The sequence below is a fragment of the Engystomops pustulosus genome, chromosome 4 (genome assembly GCF_040894005.1).
Source record: "Engystomops pustulosus chromosome 4, aEngPut4.maternal, whole genome shotgun sequence".
Lineage (NCBI taxonomy): Eukaryota > Metazoa > Chordata > Amphibia > Anura > Leptodactylidae > Engystomops > Engystomops pustulosus.
The window spans coordinates 161,120,168-161,138,849 of NC_092414.1; the positions used below are offsets into that span (position 1 = coordinate 161,120,168).

The following is an 18,682-nucleotide window of genomic DNA, read 5'->3' on the forward strand; positions in this document are numbered from 1 at the left end:
ACGGCGGCGCGCGGGCGCCGCCATCTTTTTTTCGATTGCCACGCCCCCGAACGTCATCGGGGGGCGGCGATCGGTTGCCATGGTAGCCTCGTGTCTTCTTTTGACACGAGGCTATCTGGCAGCTGCAGATTCGTTACAATGAGCCAGTGGCTCATTGTAATGAATGTGCTGCAAAAATGCCATATATTGCAATACAGAAGTATTGCAGTATATGGTAGCAGCGATCTGACCATCTAGGGTTAATGTACCCTAGATGGTCTAAAAGATAGTGAAAAAAAAAATTTAAAAAAAAGTTTAAAAAATAAAAAAAATTAATAAAATATTAAAAGTTCAAATCACCCCCCTTTCCCTAGAACGGATATAAAACATAATAAACAGTAAAAATCACAAACATATTAGGTATCGCCGCGTCCCAAAATACCCGATCTATCAAAATATAAAAACGGTTACAGGCGGCGGTGACCTCAGAGGCGGGAAATGGCGCCCAAATGGCCGAAATGCGACTTTTACACCTTTTTACATAACATAAAAAATGAAATAAAAAATGATCAAGATGTCGCACAGACCTCAAAATGGTAGCAATGAAAACGTCGCCTCATTTCGCAAAAAATGACCCCTCACACATCTCCGTGCGCAAAAGTATGAAAAAGTTATTAGCATCAGAAGATGGCAAAAAAATGTTTTTCTTTTTTGTACACATTCGTTTAATTTTTGAAAATGTATTAAAACACAATAAAACCTATATAAATTTGGTATCACCGCGATCGCACCGAACCAAAGAATAAAGTAGGCGTGTTATTTGGAGCGAAGAGTGAAAGTCTTAAAAACTGAGCCCACAAGAACGTGACGCACGTGCGGGTTTTTTTCAATTTTTCCACATTTGGAATTTTTTTTCAGCTTTGCAGTACACGGCATGTTAAAATAAATAACATTACGGGAAAGTAAAATTTGTTACGCACAAAATAAGCCCTCACACAGGTCTGTACACGGAAAAATGAAAAAGTTATGGATTTTTGAAGTTGGAGAGCGAGAAATGAGCCGAAAAACCCTCCGTCCTTAAGGGGTTAAAGTAATGGCATTTTTAGCTTGTGACAGGTTCCAATAGCATATGCCAGTGGTGGCGAACCTATGGCATGGGTGCCAGAGCTGGAACTCAGAGCCCTCTATAAGGGCACCTTTGCCATCACCCAAGGGGAGGGTTCGCCAGACAGGACTCAAGGCCTCTTGCAGTCCCAGGCAGCCCAGGACCCTAGAAGGAAGATACAATGGTAATCCTAACTTCCTTTCCTTCTTTCTACTTTGGTGTCCTCAGGCCTATACAATTTAAATATGTGACAGACCAGGGAGTAATAAGTTACTGCTTAAATAGTCACATCAGCACTTTGCAAAAAATATGTGGGATTTGGTTGTAGTTTGGGCACTCGGTGTCTAGAAAGTTTTGCCATCGCTGGCCTATTCTATCCTAATTTTAAGAATGCCTTTGTCAGCATTATGAATGATTTCAGTAGTTTATACAAGTTCAATTCACATTACCTGTCTCTCTGCCTGTAGCATGTGGCAAGTGCGGGAGGGCAGCTGTTGCCTTTGTGTGCCTGTGTCAGTCTCCTCTCCTCCACACTTTTATACACCTCCTTCCCTACTTCCTGCCATGTGCATTGACCTCCTTCCCTACTTCCTGCCATGTGCATTGACCTCCTTCCCTACTTCCTGCCATGTGCATTGACCTCCTTCCCTACTTCTTGCCATGTGCATTGACCTCCTTCCCTACTTCTTGCCATGTGCATTGACCTCCTTCCCTACTTCTTGCCATGTGCATTGACCTCCTTCCCTACTTCTTACCATGTGCATAGACTTCCTTCCCTACTTCCTGCCATGTGCATTGACCTCCTTCCCTACTTCCTGCCATGTGCATTGACCCCCTTCCCTACTTCCTGCCATGTGCATTGACCCCCTTCCCTACTTCCTGCCATGTGCATTGACCTCCTTCCCTACTTCCTGCCATGTGCATTGACCTCCTTCCCTACTTCCTGCCATGTGCATTGACCTCCTTCCCTACTTCCTGCCATGTGCATTGACTTCCTTCCCTACTTCTTGCCATGTGCATAGACCTCCTTCCCTACTTCCTGCCATGTGCATTGACCTCCTTTCCTACTTCCTGCCATGTGCATTGACTTCCTTCCCTACTTCTTGCCATGTGCATAGACCTCCTTCCCTACTTCCTGCCATGTGCATTGACCTCCTTTCCTACTTCCTGCCATGTGCATTGACTTCCTTCCCTACTTCTTGCCATGTGCATTGACCTCCTTCCCTACTTCCTGCCATGTGCATTGACCTCCTTTCCTACTTCCTGCCATGTGCATTGACTTCCTTCCCTACTTCTTGCCATGTGCATAGACCTCCTTCCCTACTTCCTGCCATGTGCATTGACCTCCTTTCCTACTTCCTGCCATGTGCATTGACCTCCTTTCCTACTTCCTGCCATGTGCATTGACTTCCTTCCCTACTTCTTGCCATGTGCATAGACCTCCTTCCCTACTTCCTGCCATGTGCATTGACCTCCTTTCCTACTTCCTGCCATGTGCATTGACTTCCTTCCCTACTTCCTGCCATGTGCATTGACCTCCTTTCCTACTTCCTGCCATGTGCATTGACCTCCTTCCCTACTTCTTGCCATGTGCATTGACCTCCTTCCCTACTTCTTACCATGTGCATAGACTTCCTTCCCTACTTCCTGCCATGTGCATTGACCTCCTTCCCTACTTCCTGCCATGTGCATTGACCCCCTTCCCTACTTCCTGCCATGTGCATTGACCCCCTTCCCTACTTCCTGCCATGTGCATTGACCTCCTTCCCTACTTCCTGCCATGTGCATTGACTTCCTTCCCTACTTCTTGCCATGTGCATTGACCTCCTTCCCTACTTCCTGCCATGTGCATTGACCTCCTTTCCTACTTCCTGCCATGTGCATTGACTTCCTTCCCTACTTCTTGCCATGTGCATTGACCTCCTTCCCTACTTCCTGCCATGTGCATTGACCTCCTTTCCTACTTCCTGCCATGTGCATTGACTTCCTTCCCTACTTCTTGCCATGTGCATAGACCTCCTTCCCTACTTCCTGCCATGTGCATTGACCTCCTTTCCTACTTCCTGCCATGTGCATTGACCTCCTTTCCTACTTCCTGCCATGTGCATTGACCTCCTTTCCTACTTCCTGCCATGTGCATTGACTTCCTTCCCTACTTCTTGCCATGTGCATAGACCTCCTTCCCTACTTCCTGCCATGTGCATTGAGCAGGCACAATTGATTTAGAATTCTGACAAAGGCATTTAATCCCTATTCTATAGCAATGTGAAAGGAACAATAGACATTTTTAAAATGAAAATATTCCATTTGTCTTGGATATTCTGCTGTACTTACTGCAGATGATTAGATTTTGAGGTGAAATGCTCAGAAACACTTGGAGCTAGGTTTAAGCACATTTTAACATTGGATTTCAGCTGGTTAAAATTTAGTCCTGAAGTAGAAGATCAGCTTGTCATCTGTAATTTGTAGAATGGCCTATATTAATGCCAGGAGAAAATGGCCGCATTATCATTTCATAAACCAGTGTGTTGTGAAATGCCAGTGTCACGATCTGTTTGCCAGTAATGACCCAGTGTTACTGTTCTGCCATTTCACTATTGTTTTTCTTATATTTTTATTTTCTTTTTATAGTATATGTTATTACTTGCATAATGTGGCTTTATTGTTTCTTACATTTGTTTTTATTTTTAAGAAATGAGAAAGTAGCTAAAAAGTAGTAAAACCCTTATTATTTTTGTACAGTGAAATCATCTGCCTTGTAAAAACCTCATCCAGTATTGTCCTGCAAGTAATATCTGTGCGGGCTCTCAATGGCGTTGTGCAGGCATATAAACTTTAATAGCTCTGCTATGATTTCCTTGTACTCAGGGCTGTTAGTTAGCGCTGGGTTGATGGACCTTCATAATGAGCTTCTTCCTTGCTTTTTATAGGGTATTCTGTAAAATTGCTTAATGCGGTCACTAGTCTGAAGGGTGGAAGTAGCAAGTCATAAAGGGAGGATGATCAATGTTGGTTCCAGATCTACACTGGTTATAGATCTACATTTAGAGAACATCTGTTTTTACACTTTACAGTTAGATTTTCTTATTTGTTTAATAGATTGTGTCATTTTTATTGATGAGGCAGATTTCACTAGGTTTTTTTCCCAGACGTCTTTGTCTGGACACAATTGCTGGTTTCGGTAAAATTGTTGTGAACTGTCTAAAACTTTTCCTTAGAGTCATGCACTTGTTATAACGGAGACAATTCTATCCCACGGTCAAAGAAACCCTAGGGGCGTCAGTAGTCTCACAAATTTTAGCTGAGATCCTTCAAAATCTACTAAAAATAAATTCTCCTAATTATAGTCATTAAGCTGAGGACTGTCATTAACCAGGGAACTCGGTCTCGTCCCTGAAATCGATCAAAACTATCTTGCGCATACTGAAGCTGTCATGTAACTGATAGAGGGGTCTTACGTCCAAAACGTTAAAGAGAGAAATCAAACTTTATTCCTGTAGGTAAGTGTCTTGTGGGCGTTCCTATGTATGGCAAGTGCTTTGTCTATTCTTACTAGACCCTCTTTAATGCCCTTCACTCCTAAATTGATGGTGTCAGCATACTCTGCTGTACACAATGATGTAACATACTATGGTCAACAAGTGGAAGGTAAGAAAGGAACTTCTATTTGGTTTATAAGGTTTCATTCACTAGACTGCTCTTGGTTATTGCCGGTGTTTTACTTTAATGTTTGCATTGGGTTCATCTTACATGTCTGTGTGAATAAAGGCGTAATAATTTATCTGGCAGACCGCATTTTAGGTCATCATTTCCCTGGACCTATATTTAGTTGTGTAGTTTTATTATTATATTTTACTATTTGACCATACATTTTTCTAGTAAATGAGCTGGCTGATGCTCAGTATCATTTTTGTGCCCTACAAAATGCAATAAAAAATGTGCTCAATATCGACAAACATATTCACACTGGCCAGCAGTCGCATCTCTGCATGTCTGATGGTTCACGCCAATTGTACATTACCTTTCTCCTTGTCAAATGGGATGTGTCTTCACACGAAATGGATAGTTACAAGGGAGGAGGGTTGTATGCCCTGGCAGAATCAGAATTTGCTCCAGGAAAGTGGTAACATGGCATAAAGCATAGCTAAACCTTTAAAGCTTTTTTTTTTTAATTTCAGAAATGGAGTATGTAATAATAGTAAACCTTCACTGATTAATTTGATCAGATTCTTTGTGCCTTCTCCTTGCTCTTCCCCCTCCATTGAGTAGTGTATCTAAAAGCCTTCCTAGGTCAGTCCACTTAAAGGAAATCTACCATCAAAATCAACCATGATAAGCGCTTACTGTAATGGTTTTGATAGAAAAACATTTATTACAAAAAAAACCCACAGGAAAACCAGGCAAAAGCAACAGAAACCCCAAGACAGTATACTGGAAACATAAAAACAAAAGCAGGCTGGCAGGATAGCTGGGCTCCCGGGCAGGCTGGCAGGAAGCAGGTCAGATTCCAGGACCGCTGGCTGGATGTTGGGTTCCAGCATCACTGGTAGGATTGCAGGCTGCCGGTTTCCAGGACCATTGACAGAATGGCAGGGTAAACAAAGTTCCAGCAAGCTTAAACAGGCGTTCATAACCAAAGTCTAGTACATCCACAGGTACAAGCCCAAAACAGGCATAGTCAATAATGATCCACCCTGAGACACCAGTGCCCCAGCCTTTTTGTCAGCCCCAGGTCCATGCCCACTGAAGCTGAAACAGCCCTAGTCACAATTACCATTGCCATAGTCATTGCCATAAATTATTTAACAAATGTTGTGCAATGTTTGAAAAATCTGGCACATCTTAAATGTGAAACTTCTGTCTCAAGATGTTGCTCCATTCTCTATATTATAAACGGGTACTGGAGACGAAGGTTAGCAAATGTTTTTTTTTTTCATTCATTTTGTCATGCAGACATCTTTATAGAATAACCATGCATCTCACGGTGGTTAAGAAGTGGTAAAAAAAAAAAAACTGCAATATTTTGATAAAGATTACCGTATATACTCGAGTATAAGCCGACCCGAGTATAAGCCGACCCGAGTATTAGCCGAGACCCCTAATTTTACCACCAAAAACTGGGAAAACCTATTGACTCGAGTATAAGCCGAGGGTGGGAAATGCATTGGTCGCAGACCCAGCCAAGTATATAGCCAGCCAGCCCCCTATAATATACAGCCTGCCCTCAGTAGTATACAGCCTGCCCTCAGTAGTATACAGCCTGCCCTCAGTAGTATACAGCCTGCCCTCAGTAGTATACAGCCTGCCCTCAGTAGTATACAGCCTGCCCCCCGTAGTATACAGCCTGCCCCCCGTAGTATACAGCCTGCCCCCCGTAGTATACAGCCTGCCCCCCGTAGTATACAGCCTGCCCCCCGTAGTATACAGCCTGCCCCCCGTAGTATACAGCCTGCCCCCCGTAGTATACAGCCTGCCCCCCGTAGTATACAGCCTGCCCCCCGTAGTATACAGCCTGCCCCCCGTAGTATACAGCCTGCCCCCCGTAGTATACAGCCTGCCCCCCGTAGTATACAGCCTGCCCCCCGTAGTATACAGCCTGCCCCCAGCAGTATACAGCCTGCCCCCAGCAGTATACAGCCTGCCCCCAGCAGTATACAGCCGTCCCCCAGCAGTATACAGCCGTCCCCCAGCAGTATACAGCCGTCCCCCAGCAGTATACAGCCGTCCCCCAGCAGTATACAGCCGTCCCCCAGCAGTATACAGCCGTCCCCCAGCAGTATACAGCCGTCCCCCAGTAGTATACAGCCACCCCAGCCTGCCCCCAGTAGTATACAGCCTGCCCCCAGTAGTATACAGTCAGCCCAGAATTTAAAAAAAAAAAAAAAAAAACTTATTTACTCACCCTCCGGTGGCCCCGATGCGCAGCGCTGCTCCCCCGATGTCATCTTCATGCATCCCGGCTCCTCTTCTTGCTTCCGCGCCGTCTTCTGTCTTCTTTAACATCGTGTTGTTCTCTCCCGTGCGGCGCCTAGTATGCCGCGCCGCTGCTGACGTCATACTAGGCGCCGCACTGGAGATGAACAATGGCGGCGCCCAGCACGATGTTAAAGAAGACAGAAGACGGCGCGGAAGCAAGAGGAGGAGCCGGGAAGCCAGAAGAGGAGCCGCAATGACATCGGGGGAGCAGCGCTGCGCATCGGGGCCACCGGAGAGTGAGTATATACGTTTATTTTTTTTTGTCCATTTTTAATTATTTTTTTTACAAGTATTGACTCGTGTATAAGCCGAGGGGACGTTTTTCAGCACATTTTTTTATGCTGAAAAACTCAGCTTATACACGAGTATATACGGTAGTTCAAGAAGTTGCTAATCCCCATTTTGTGACTTGATTAAGTCTGCATTCTGTAGTGCAGGACTTGGGAACTTCCACCCTATATTTTTGGATCTTCTTCAGGGTCTCAAGCATGCTTGGTAAAAACTTGCATGAGTCGAAAAATTGTTTTTGCTTGGAGAGAAATATTTTTCTCATTGATACCCTGGAGTGCTATCACCCTTTTCCCTCCATTGATAAGACTGGGTCAAGGTAAAGAAAAGTTTAAGCCATCACTGTTGATCATGACTACCTACTTAAAGGGTCAGTGTTCTCCATCGGAGTAGAAGATTAGCTAGCACTAGGATGTATAAATGAATTTCTTAGTATGTACATTCTTCACAGCAGAGCAGCTGAGTACAAGTTGAAACCATACGACACCATTCTCAAGTAATTTGAGAATGTTTCTTGCTCGGAAGTCACCTAGAGATGGTGACATTTCAAGAGCCAAAACTGCTACCTGCTATGAATCCTCCACTTAGCAGCGACAGTCCTGTTCTTTAGCTAGGCACCAAGGTGAAATGATTTTAATATTTGTAATTGACTTGGAATGTTTACTGTCCAAAAAGATATATTTTTTTATATTTGGAAAATATATTTCAGGTTCTTTTGTTAAGATGACGGTGGGATTGAATGTTGTTAAGCCAAGATTTTTCTGCATTTGCAGTGAAATTTCTAATTTCAAGTTATGATTCTATATTAGACTGTAATCACAATCTCGTTACAAACAAATTTAAAATGTTTTGATTGCTTTGAATCAATGGATGTACCCTCCATGTGTCCGCGGTATGTATGAGTGTATTAGCTGGGTACAGGTACTTATTTTTTTATGTAGATCCATCTGCTCACCTGGTCTGCAGTTATCAAGCTTGTGGGTGCACGAGAAATCTGAGCAGGATAAGCGTCCAATAGAGTAACAAGTGACTTTAAACCTCAGCCATGTGCAGGATGACATGTAAAGCTCTTTCTCTGAGCCTTAGCACAGCTCTAGTATCTTTATACCTTTTGAAGTGTAATTCTTTATATTGTACATTCACTTTTTAAAACCAAAGTTAATGTTCCATGGGTAATGTCACATTGACAGTGTATGCACCTACTGCAGCCTGCAACTGGTGCTGTAGCATGTGCAAGTCTGTTGATGCAGCAGTGCTGCAAGGAGTAATGGACAGAGCCTAGCAAAATAACATCCAACAGGCCACTAATATCTGTTTGTCTGCTCAAACTGTCAGAAACCGACTCCATGAGGGTGGTATGAGGGCCTGACATCCACAAACCTAATTCTGTGTTTACAGGACGTTTTGTCCCCCCTGGACCTTTGTCAACACTAGAAAAAGGAATGCGGTAACATCCAACTTGGGGTATATAGTGAACACCAAAAAAAAAGAAGTAAAAGATCTATTACAGAATTGATGTTTTTTCTTCTCCCCCCCCCCCCCACAAAAAAGTTAATACATTTTCAGAAGTACAGCATAGCCACCTGAAAACATTATCACTAAAAAATACATCTCATCCTGCAAAAAATAAGACCTTACATGGCAACATTAACTGAAAAACACATATATTATAGCTCACAAAAATATGCTAATGATCCAACTAAACACCGCTTAATCTTGTAGGACAAAACTGCCTTCTGCATGGAACTCTTCCCTTGTGCACGCATACAACAAGTAACACACACATGTAGGGTGTCTCTGTACTTTTGTCTTTCTATCTTTTGTAAGTGTGTAGATTTTAGGGATAACTGAACACATTACCTACAAAATTAGACCATTCTAAATTTCACTTGTATTTTGTTTTAATTAACATATATACTCGAGTACAAGCAGAGGCATCTCATTCATTTTACAACAAATAACTTTGGTTAACTTCGACCTGCTTCTTCCCTGAGCGACTCGTGGTCCGATCTGATGCTATCTCCCTACTGTGATGTATCGCAATACGATCCTCCAAGAAATATATTTACATGATATGATGACGCCCAGGGGCGCTCCGATTGGATGGTGTGAGACGAGCCCCCTCCTGAGTCACTGGAGGCAGTGACCACGATGATTGGAGGACTTGCACCAAGACCGCCCCCAAGGGGGCGTGGCCTAGTGGAGGAAGGGGCTTAGCAGAAACATGACTGCTAAGAATGGAGAAAGTGCAGGGAACGCCCCTAAGGACTGTGGCTTAGCAGGAAGGGCGTGGCCTAACGGAGAAATAGCTTGGTGGGAGCGTGCGGCGTGGACGGACATCCGCAACAGTGCCGGATATCTGTATGTAGCAAGCTCTAGCTGCAATGCCAATGCAATAAATAAGTGTTGTATGTCTAAGTGTATCCTGGAATGCCTCTGATGACACATCGATCGGTATGGTTGATGCAGAAACGCGTCAGGCAGAGACATAATTGAGACATACTATGTACAACCACTGATAATAGGTGTTACAGCGGGAAGCTCACCTGTTCTCCTGTGATTGCGCCTACTTGTTTCTTGGTGCATGTTATCGGACTTCGGTGGGTACATATGTGTTTGGATTGCCACCTGAAGGTGCACCTTGAAAAGCCTGAATGAATACTTACGGCTATTTCTAGCAGACTTTTCATGATATTTTGAATAAAGATATTAAAGACTTTTAAATGTTCTAATCAGGCAGATAATTCTTGTGACAACAGCAGGACGTGAACTTTGTATTGATAATACTATTAGCTTCTTTATGTTTTACCACAAATAACAGAGTGAAAACAAATCCAGAAAATCACATTTGTCTGATTTTTAAAGAATTTATTTGCAATTTATGGCGGAAAATAAGTATTTGGTCAATAACAAAAGTTCATCTCAATACTTTGTTATACTTGTATATCCTTTATTGGCAACGTTTTCTGTAAGTTTGCTGGTATGTTGGCCCGTACCCCCATGCAGATCTCCTTTAAAGCAGTGGGTCATGTCTGGCACTGCAGGATCTTAGTCCCTGGTGGCGTAGTGTGTTACTGATGGCAGTCTTTGTTATGTTGGTCCCAGGTTTCTGCAGGACATTCACTAGGTCCCCCTCCCGTGTGGTTCTGGGATATTTGCTCACCGTTCTTGTGATTATTTTGACCCCACACAGTGAGATCTTGCATGAGGCCCCTGATGAAGGGAGATTATCAGTCTTGCATGTCTTCCATTTTCTAATTATTCTTCCCACGGTTGATTTCTTCACACCAAGTGGCTTGTCTATTGCTGATTCAGTATTTCCAGCCTGGTGCAGGTCTACAATTTTGTTTCTGGTGTCCTTCAACAGCTCTTTGGGCTTGACCATAGTGGAGTTTGGAGTGTGACTGGTTGAGGTTGTGGAAAGGTGTCTTTTATACTGATCACAAGTTCAAACAGAAGCCATTACTACAGGTAATGAGTGGAGGACACTGGAGCCATTACTCCAGGTACAGCCAGGCTAGTACACGCCCAAATGGCCTCTACAGTTAATTTACATATTACTAAAATAAAGTTTTTAACAAATTGGGTTGGGTTCCAGGATTAATAAATTACAGATTAGGGCAGAGGCAAGCAGGAGGAATCTACTATCAGATCTACTTCTTATAGTAGATTCCACATGGTAGGTTCCCTTTAAAGAATAAGTTACAGGTCTGTGAGAGCCAGAAAACTTGCTTGTTTATAGGTGACCAAATACTTATTTTCCCTCACAATTTGGAAATAAATATTCCCTCTCATCTTTTTAAGTGGGAGAACTTGCATAATTGGTTACTGATTTAATACCCCCCCCCTGTAATAACTTAAAATATATAAAACAAAATGTACCACTGACATGAAGTACAACATGTCACCAATAAACAATCTCAATCACTTTTGTAGGTTTTTTAAAGACTGAAGCTCAGAAATGGCTATGTCTTTGAAGGGTTAAACATGAAAAAGCCTAAAAAAAAACGAGAGAGTCCATTATTTTATGTGGCTGTCTGCTGCTACCGCCTGTCATTATCTGCCGAACACTGAGTCATTTCTTCTGAAGGAACCATATGCTACTTATAAACACACTTTCTCTACTTGGATGATTAGGAGTTTTTATCAGTTACAAAATATGACTGTACCAAGTCCTGAAGCCCCAGTGAGTGATGTGATCTACGTAATGTGTGAACGTGACCTTAATTATTTTCTGTGTTATTTGTTTTGACGGGAACGTCTTGGTATATACCCTAACACACAATTATCAGACATAAAGGATAGAAATGTGTGTTTTTTTCTCCTTATTATTTTTTAAGGCGCACTTCATAGTCACCATAGTTAAGTTGTGAGAACATTCTAAATACGGAAACAGTAGTCGCTGCTAATGCTAATACAGCCATAATGTTGTAAGTATAAAGAACAAGGCAAGCTTTATGGTGGGATCATGTGTAATGCATGTCATTTATGTTAAAATTAAATCTAACAATGAAGGATTTATTTTCCACGCATTGTCTTATTTAAAATAACAAAATAATATTTCAGTTTTTCCTTGTAGAATTTCAAACTTTTTGTTCTTGAGAGATCATTTCTATTAATTCCATTATCATCTCAGACTGTATTACAATGGACGGTAACACTTAGGCCTCTTTCACACGAACATATAATAATAGCCGTATGTTTACAGTACAGTCTTCATACCGATAGCCTATTGCCACATTCATTTAATTGGATTATGCGACCATTTTTTTAAATGTCTGTATTGTCCACTTACTGTACCATGAAAAAGATGTAAAAAAAGTATATCCGTTCCGTAGAAGTCTATGGGAATGGTTAAAATATGTGCTGCATACGGTTGTGAACCATATGATATCATATATATGTGTAGTATCCGGGGAGACTAGAACCAGTGGGAGGTGCAATCTGTCAGCCAGCCAATAATCAGCCATCAAAAAACATCACATATAGGCTACATTCCCACGAACGTTTGGCGCCATGGAGAGGTGTGGTGGTGACCCCTCCCTTCTCCATAGCGATGTATGGCGCATGTTGCCGTAAAACCGTGAAAAATAGGACATTTCCTATCTTTTTTCCGTGTACAGAATGGTACGGTGCAGTACATATGTCCCTCTACGGTCGTATGAATGTAGCTATGAATACAGAAATACAGGACTAGAGAAATTGTACATTTGTGTGAAAGGGGTCTTATACATAGATAACACAGTATAACTCGATATGTAATAGGCAAGGACATCTCTTCTCCCTATCTCACAGGTCGCAGAGCTTTCTCTAGACTGTTGTGTCTATGCTCCACGTGGAGGCTGTAACATTGGGCAGCATGGCCATCCCCATAATCCCATGCAGGAAATAAAATAAAAACACATTAGAATAAATAATGTGCTCGACCATGTGGTTTCAGTAAAACCATCTAGGTGATACAATTCTTTAGCAGAACATTGAGTCCCTGCTTTGTCCCTTTTTATTGCACTGTTGGTAAATAGACCTTTGATCCACTTCTCCAATTAGACTTGTACCCTGTATTAGTTCTAGTTTATGTGTAGTCTAATGAGTTTAGAACTAGAGCCCGAGACAGTTGGCTCTGTGTATTAAAATTTGTTTCTTTTTTTTTTTCACTTCTCACTCTTTTGGTGTGTTATTTTAGTTTATGGTACCATGGAATATGATCATGTTGTATATTGTATATTCTGTGCAAAACTCCTTTAAGGGTAAATTTAATGGCTATAAAACGAGACGTTTAATATACATGTGTTTTTACTTCATCTGTTTTACTAGGTGTTTGCAATTCTCTTCCGTGCCTTGACAGTAATGCACACTGCCTCTTTATTTCAGCCTCGGCCTTGTCTTTTATGTTGCTATTTATTTTCCTTTTTTTTATGTTTTTCCCACACAGCCCCCTATTTCATCTGCTAGCATGTAACATTTTAACTGGATTGGGGCCATACAGCTTTCTATAAAAATGACAGAGCTTCGGTGTGTTTCACCTTTTCTGGATTGTTTGACATGGAGGGTGCCTTGCACGCCCCAGTCTCTTTTATTATCCAGAAATGAAAGCCTTTTTCTTATTAGTTTACCTTGTATACACAGTTTGCCATCATCTTTCTGGAACCATGAATAGGGCTTTTGTTAGGAGTGTTCTTTTATACTTTGTTTATTCAGAAATTCTTTTTATATCCTGCAATGTTTATTCCATAAATCAGTTCAGGTACATGAGCGTTACTACTGGAGCAAAGCTTTTTCTCATAAACAAGTTATTTAAATTTAGTTGTTTTGGGTTGTCTAAATAGTTGCCTAAATAGTTCATTTAGCTCAATATTCAATATATATATATTCAATTATATATTATATATAGCTCAATATTCTATTGAGAGGAATATATATTATTCACATGAATATCTATCTAACATTCAGTTAAATTATAAATCGAGAATTGCAAAAATTGAGGGTGTCGTGACAAGATTGGGCTTATTAATGTTTCTGCTGTGTACAGACCTGTGAAGGCTTTCAGAAAAGCGGCACACTACAGGGTAAAAAAGGAGCACCTCTGTGTGTGTGCCATGTACAATGGCCTACAATGCCCAATCAGAGCAGACATTACATTATTATTTCCGTATTGTGATGGGCATAAAAATAAAATAACAATATAAAAATTGCAATTTTAGTGCTTGCTACTTATCAAAAATATGTAATAGAAAGTGATCAAAAAGTCAGATTCACCCTATATTTGTACCAATCTTAGTGTTAACCTTTCCAATAATAAACAAGCCCTAATAATCCTCTTTTGATTGAGGAATAAAAATGTTATAGCTCTCAGAACATGGCGACACATACAGAATACAGAGCCTTTAAAAAACTGTTTTATTTGCTAAAGTAGTAAAACATAAGAAATACATTTTTTTGTGTCTCCTTAATCGTACTAACCTACAGAATAGTTGTATCATGTTTATTATACTGTACGGAGAACTGTGTAAAAGTTTTAATTAAAAAAACAAGTGGCAAAACAGTTGTTTTATTCTGTTCCGCTGTAGGAAAGTGTTAATAAATTTGAATCATCATGTTATTTTTACCAAAAAAATAAACCCTTTGGAAAATACAAAGCTTACCACAAAAAGCAAGCCCTCATATGGCCATGTCGGATAAAAAATAAAACCAATTTCCTTTGGAATTTGAGCAGGGGGAAATTAAAACAAAGTGCTGTGTCCTGAAGGTCATTTTAGGTTGTGTCCTTAAGGCGTTAAAGGCTGTGTTATATTTTATGGTGTTTTTCAGAGTCATTATTGCATTATTATATAAGGCTGCTGCTTTGACTGTTACATGTTGCTACTGTATTTTGTGAATAATGCCTCCGATTAGACTAAACAAGCTAAAATTGCCTAAATTTATTTGGCAGTTGTTGGGTTTGTAGATAACCGGTGCTACTCCTTTGCTTTTTGCTGTGTTATACCTCTCATGCAAATAATTTTCCTTCTTGCAGGCCATTAACTCAGGAAGAAATTGCACTTAGACGAGAGATCGCAAGACAGAGGCACGCTGAAAAGATGGCAATCACTCCGTTACAGGAGCCGGCTCCTTCTGGCAGTGAACGCCAAGTGCCTGTAAGCAGCGAGAACACCAAAGGCAAGTGTCTGTCCTTACCACTTTATTCACTTCCCCTCCTAGAGTCTTTAGTGAATTCAGTCTCATTTTCTGATCACTGAATGTTCCTAGCATACAGGCAGCAATTACACATTATTACAAGCCCTACAACTTGCTAACAGAAGCTGACACCAGTCTCCAGACAACATAATTACCAGCAAATTAGCTGTTTAGGTATTGGGAGGTGTACGTGGCTAGTGATCCGCTTATTTATGGCCTGCTCCTACCAATTCCTTTACTTCTGTCTGTCAATCTCAAGTGCATTCCAGATAGAAGGACCGCAGAGGCTTACATAACACTGCTCGCTATAAAAGAGTTACTTACATTTTGTTTTCATTTGCTAAAAGGGGCATGCCCTCAACAATGTGAGTTTTATTGAAGCATGACTACTGTTAAAAGAATAGTTTGTACTGTAGATGATAATACACTTTCTAATATATTTTATTCAAGAAAATGCTTCTTCTTTCTATTTTTCCCAGCAGTGTGCACTGTATCTGAAATCTGCTCTGCACACAGATAAAAGGGCGAGAGGGCCAAAGCTTAAAGGGAACCTGTCACCAGGAGACCCATTTTTAGCACTCCCCCAGTCCCCACAGAGCATAGTACATATGCTGCCAAAGTGTTTTTGTATAAAAAAAAAATAGGTATTACAGAAAAAAAGATTTGTTATATTGTCCCTTTCATTAGCATCTGCTGTGTGACTAGGCAGTTGCCCAATGGGAGTGGCTGGAAAGGAGCAGTCCCCCCCCCCTACACCCTTGGAAAAACATGTGTCCTTTTCAAATATATGAATAACTCCCCTCACCCGGGATTGGGTGTAGAGGAGCAGTGGGCGGCGCTAAGCCAAGTGATGGGTGTTTTCATATATTTGAAAAGGAGAAGGAGGAGCAGTTTGCCAAGGGTGCGGGGGACTGCTCCTTTCCAGCCCCTCCCAGTGGACGAGTGCCTAGTCACACAGCAGATGCTAATGAAAGGTACAATATAACAAATCTTTTTTTCTGTTAAACCAATTTTTAATACAAAAACACTTTGGCAGTGTATGTACTATGCTCTGTGGGGACTGGGGGAGTTCTAAAAATGGGTCTCCTATGACAGGTTCCCTTTAACTCCTTACATGCTGAGGTAAAGTTTATTTTGGCAAGGTAACAAATGCAAGATGGAATGGATTCTATAGAAGCATTAATCTTTAGTAGAATACAGAGTTTTATATTAGCGTCAAAACTATTAATTTGCTAAATCAATAAACAGAATTTTTAAAGGTCTTATGCACAGTTCCCCTATGGATTAGGTGGGCAATATAAAGATATATATGTGTGTGTCAGCTGCCTACAAGTGCTGCAGGAGCTGGGCAGTCATCAGATTTTACTGATTACGTTGCTGTTAACATTGTGTTTAGAAAATGCATGTGTTAACACAATGTTGGCGTGCGTTTACAAAGTGTCAAAGCGTAACCACATTTGGGGGAGATTTATCATCAAGATTCTGAGGAAAAACTGTTCTAATTTCCCATGGATACCAATCAGAGCTCAGTTTTAAATTTAAAAGCTGTGGGAAAATGAAAGCTGAGCTCTGATTGGTTGCCCGCTCTAAGAGACTTATGTTAAATCCCCCCCATAGTTGACAGCAATGTAATTAGGCAAATCTCCTCTCCTGAGCTGGTGTAATGCCACATGTGAATGCACCAGAAATCTGCACCGATTACTGAAGGAAATCCGTGGAAAATTGCCCAAAATCAAGTGTTCCTTGCTGCGGTAAAACTATACCCATGGGACCTCATGTGGAGGCTTTATTTGCTGGTTTGTCACTTTAGTTTACCACAATTTTCCAAAAAAAACGTGGTAAAATATTACAACAAAACCACCAAATATGTGTCCCTTATGACTGTGTGCACGCTGGAATCGTGTACGTGTGCTGCTTTATCTCGAGGAGAAGGTGATGGATTGGCAGAATAGCTGTTCACCAGTGAAGTACAATTCATTCTGTCCTCTCCTTCAGCGGACGTGTGTCAGGCTGCCCCTATATCAGAGATAAGTAACTTTAGGTATCTACTTTGGGAGAGCTGTTCATCCATGCGTGCCTAATTATTCACTGGCTTCTCTCCTTTACTATATTTATCTGTCTATTATCTAACATAACTGGAATCATTTCTATAGATTCATTACTTATCTATGGCGATGTATCCGCATGATCGGTGAAGCATCATTCAATTATTTCTCGAGATGTCCCTAGTTTTTGTCAAAAATCTAGTCATAAAAAAAATGATTACTTTCATCATATTCCAGGTGATACACAAACTGTGTCCATTGAACGTGAGAATGTGCTGCACAAGTCAGACAAAGAAGCAGCCGAGAACAAAAGTTATTTTATTGCATTTGCTCGAGTCTTTAGTGGAGTGGTGCGGAGAGGGCAAAGGATATTTGTTCTGGGACCTAAATATGATCCTGTTGAAGCGCTGCCTAAGGTAACATTTTCTTTTGATTTTAGCCACTTTACAAGTATGGGTTTTTTAAGCTGGAATCTTTTTTCCTCAGTGAAATAAGTTATTTATCTTTTCACTTATTAAATTTCAAACCACAAGAAGGCCAGGAGAAATAGAGTAACCTATAATGGCGAGGTTTTCTTTTTCCAGTCTCCAAATATCCCTGGAGCACAGCTTTCCAACGTGATCTTTGACATGTGGTCATCCAGTGTTTGTTTCTTTTATTAATATAGATAGGGCCATTTCCAATATGTCTCTGTGCCATGTCTTGCTTTTTAGACAGGCCTGGACTTGTCTTCAAGAAGGTTTTGCTAATGTTACAAGGTCCTGTCCCTTAATCAAATAAGCAGGACCGCCGACTATAACAAACAAAGAGTCTCGCTCTAATGGAATGAAAGGAGAGATCATTCATGACACAGGAGAGAGATAAATGGGCACATCCTGCATGTCACTAGGAGGTGAAAGAGTCATCGCTTCTCCTAGATATTCATATAATGGCACATAGGGACACTGTATATGTGTAAACATGACACGACCTCTCGATGCCCTGAAATAATTAGCAAATGTGCATCTTTTATAGGTTCTTTTATAGTTCTTAAATAATTTTAACGTGGTTGTTTAACTATTAAAAAATTTTAGCAGGCAACTTCTGATGGTGTGGCATGGCCATCCATCTCCTCTCCCAGCTCCTAATGGATGATTGCCGTGCTAGCCACCCAAAGTTGTCGCACCAAGGTCCCAATGCCCCTGTAAACTAACACAGGTGCAGCTTTCCTGTTCGCATGCTAAATTTTTCAAATAGTCAGACACCCCCTTTGAGGAGAATTTTCTGAATTGAGGGTCTCTCCTGGTAGAGAACCTAATTAGTCCAACGTTGTAAGGCAACATGTGCACAAACACTTGTAGTATCAGGTTGAGGTCCGTTGTTTTCGGCCTATGTTTCAGTGTCAATAAAAAATACTATTGTTTAGATGTCTAACACACAGCCCCATGTATTTCAGTGGGCTCACACACGGCTGTAGTGTCCATCGCCCTGTGTATGAGCCAACAGTACATGATGCAAATTTTGGAGCAGGTCCTATTCCTACAAGTGGTTGAGGCTTGGCTAGTTGGCTCACACATGGGGCTGTGGAAACCATCACCATGTATGTACTGAGATGCATGAGGCTTTGTGTTACCCA

At 41.3% G+C, this 18,682-nt stretch overlaps 1 protein-coding gene across 4 annotated transcripts in view; it reads left to right on the forward strand.

Annotated features, from left to right (window-relative positions):
- The window catches only part of EFL1 (elongation factor like GTPase 1), a 177,741-nt gene that overhangs the window by 37,231 nt on the left and 121,828 nt on the right, over positions 1-18,682 (forward strand). For all 4 annotated transcript variants that reach the window (XM_072148346.1, XM_072148347.1, XM_072148348.1 and 1 more), the window contains exons 13-14: positions 14,862-15,004; positions 17,305-17,483. In XM_072148346.1, the coding sequence (XP_072004447.1) occupies positions 14,862-15,004; positions 17,305-17,483 (322 nt within the window). The remainder of the gene's footprint in view (positions 1-14,861; positions 15,005-17,304; positions 17,484-18,682) is intronic.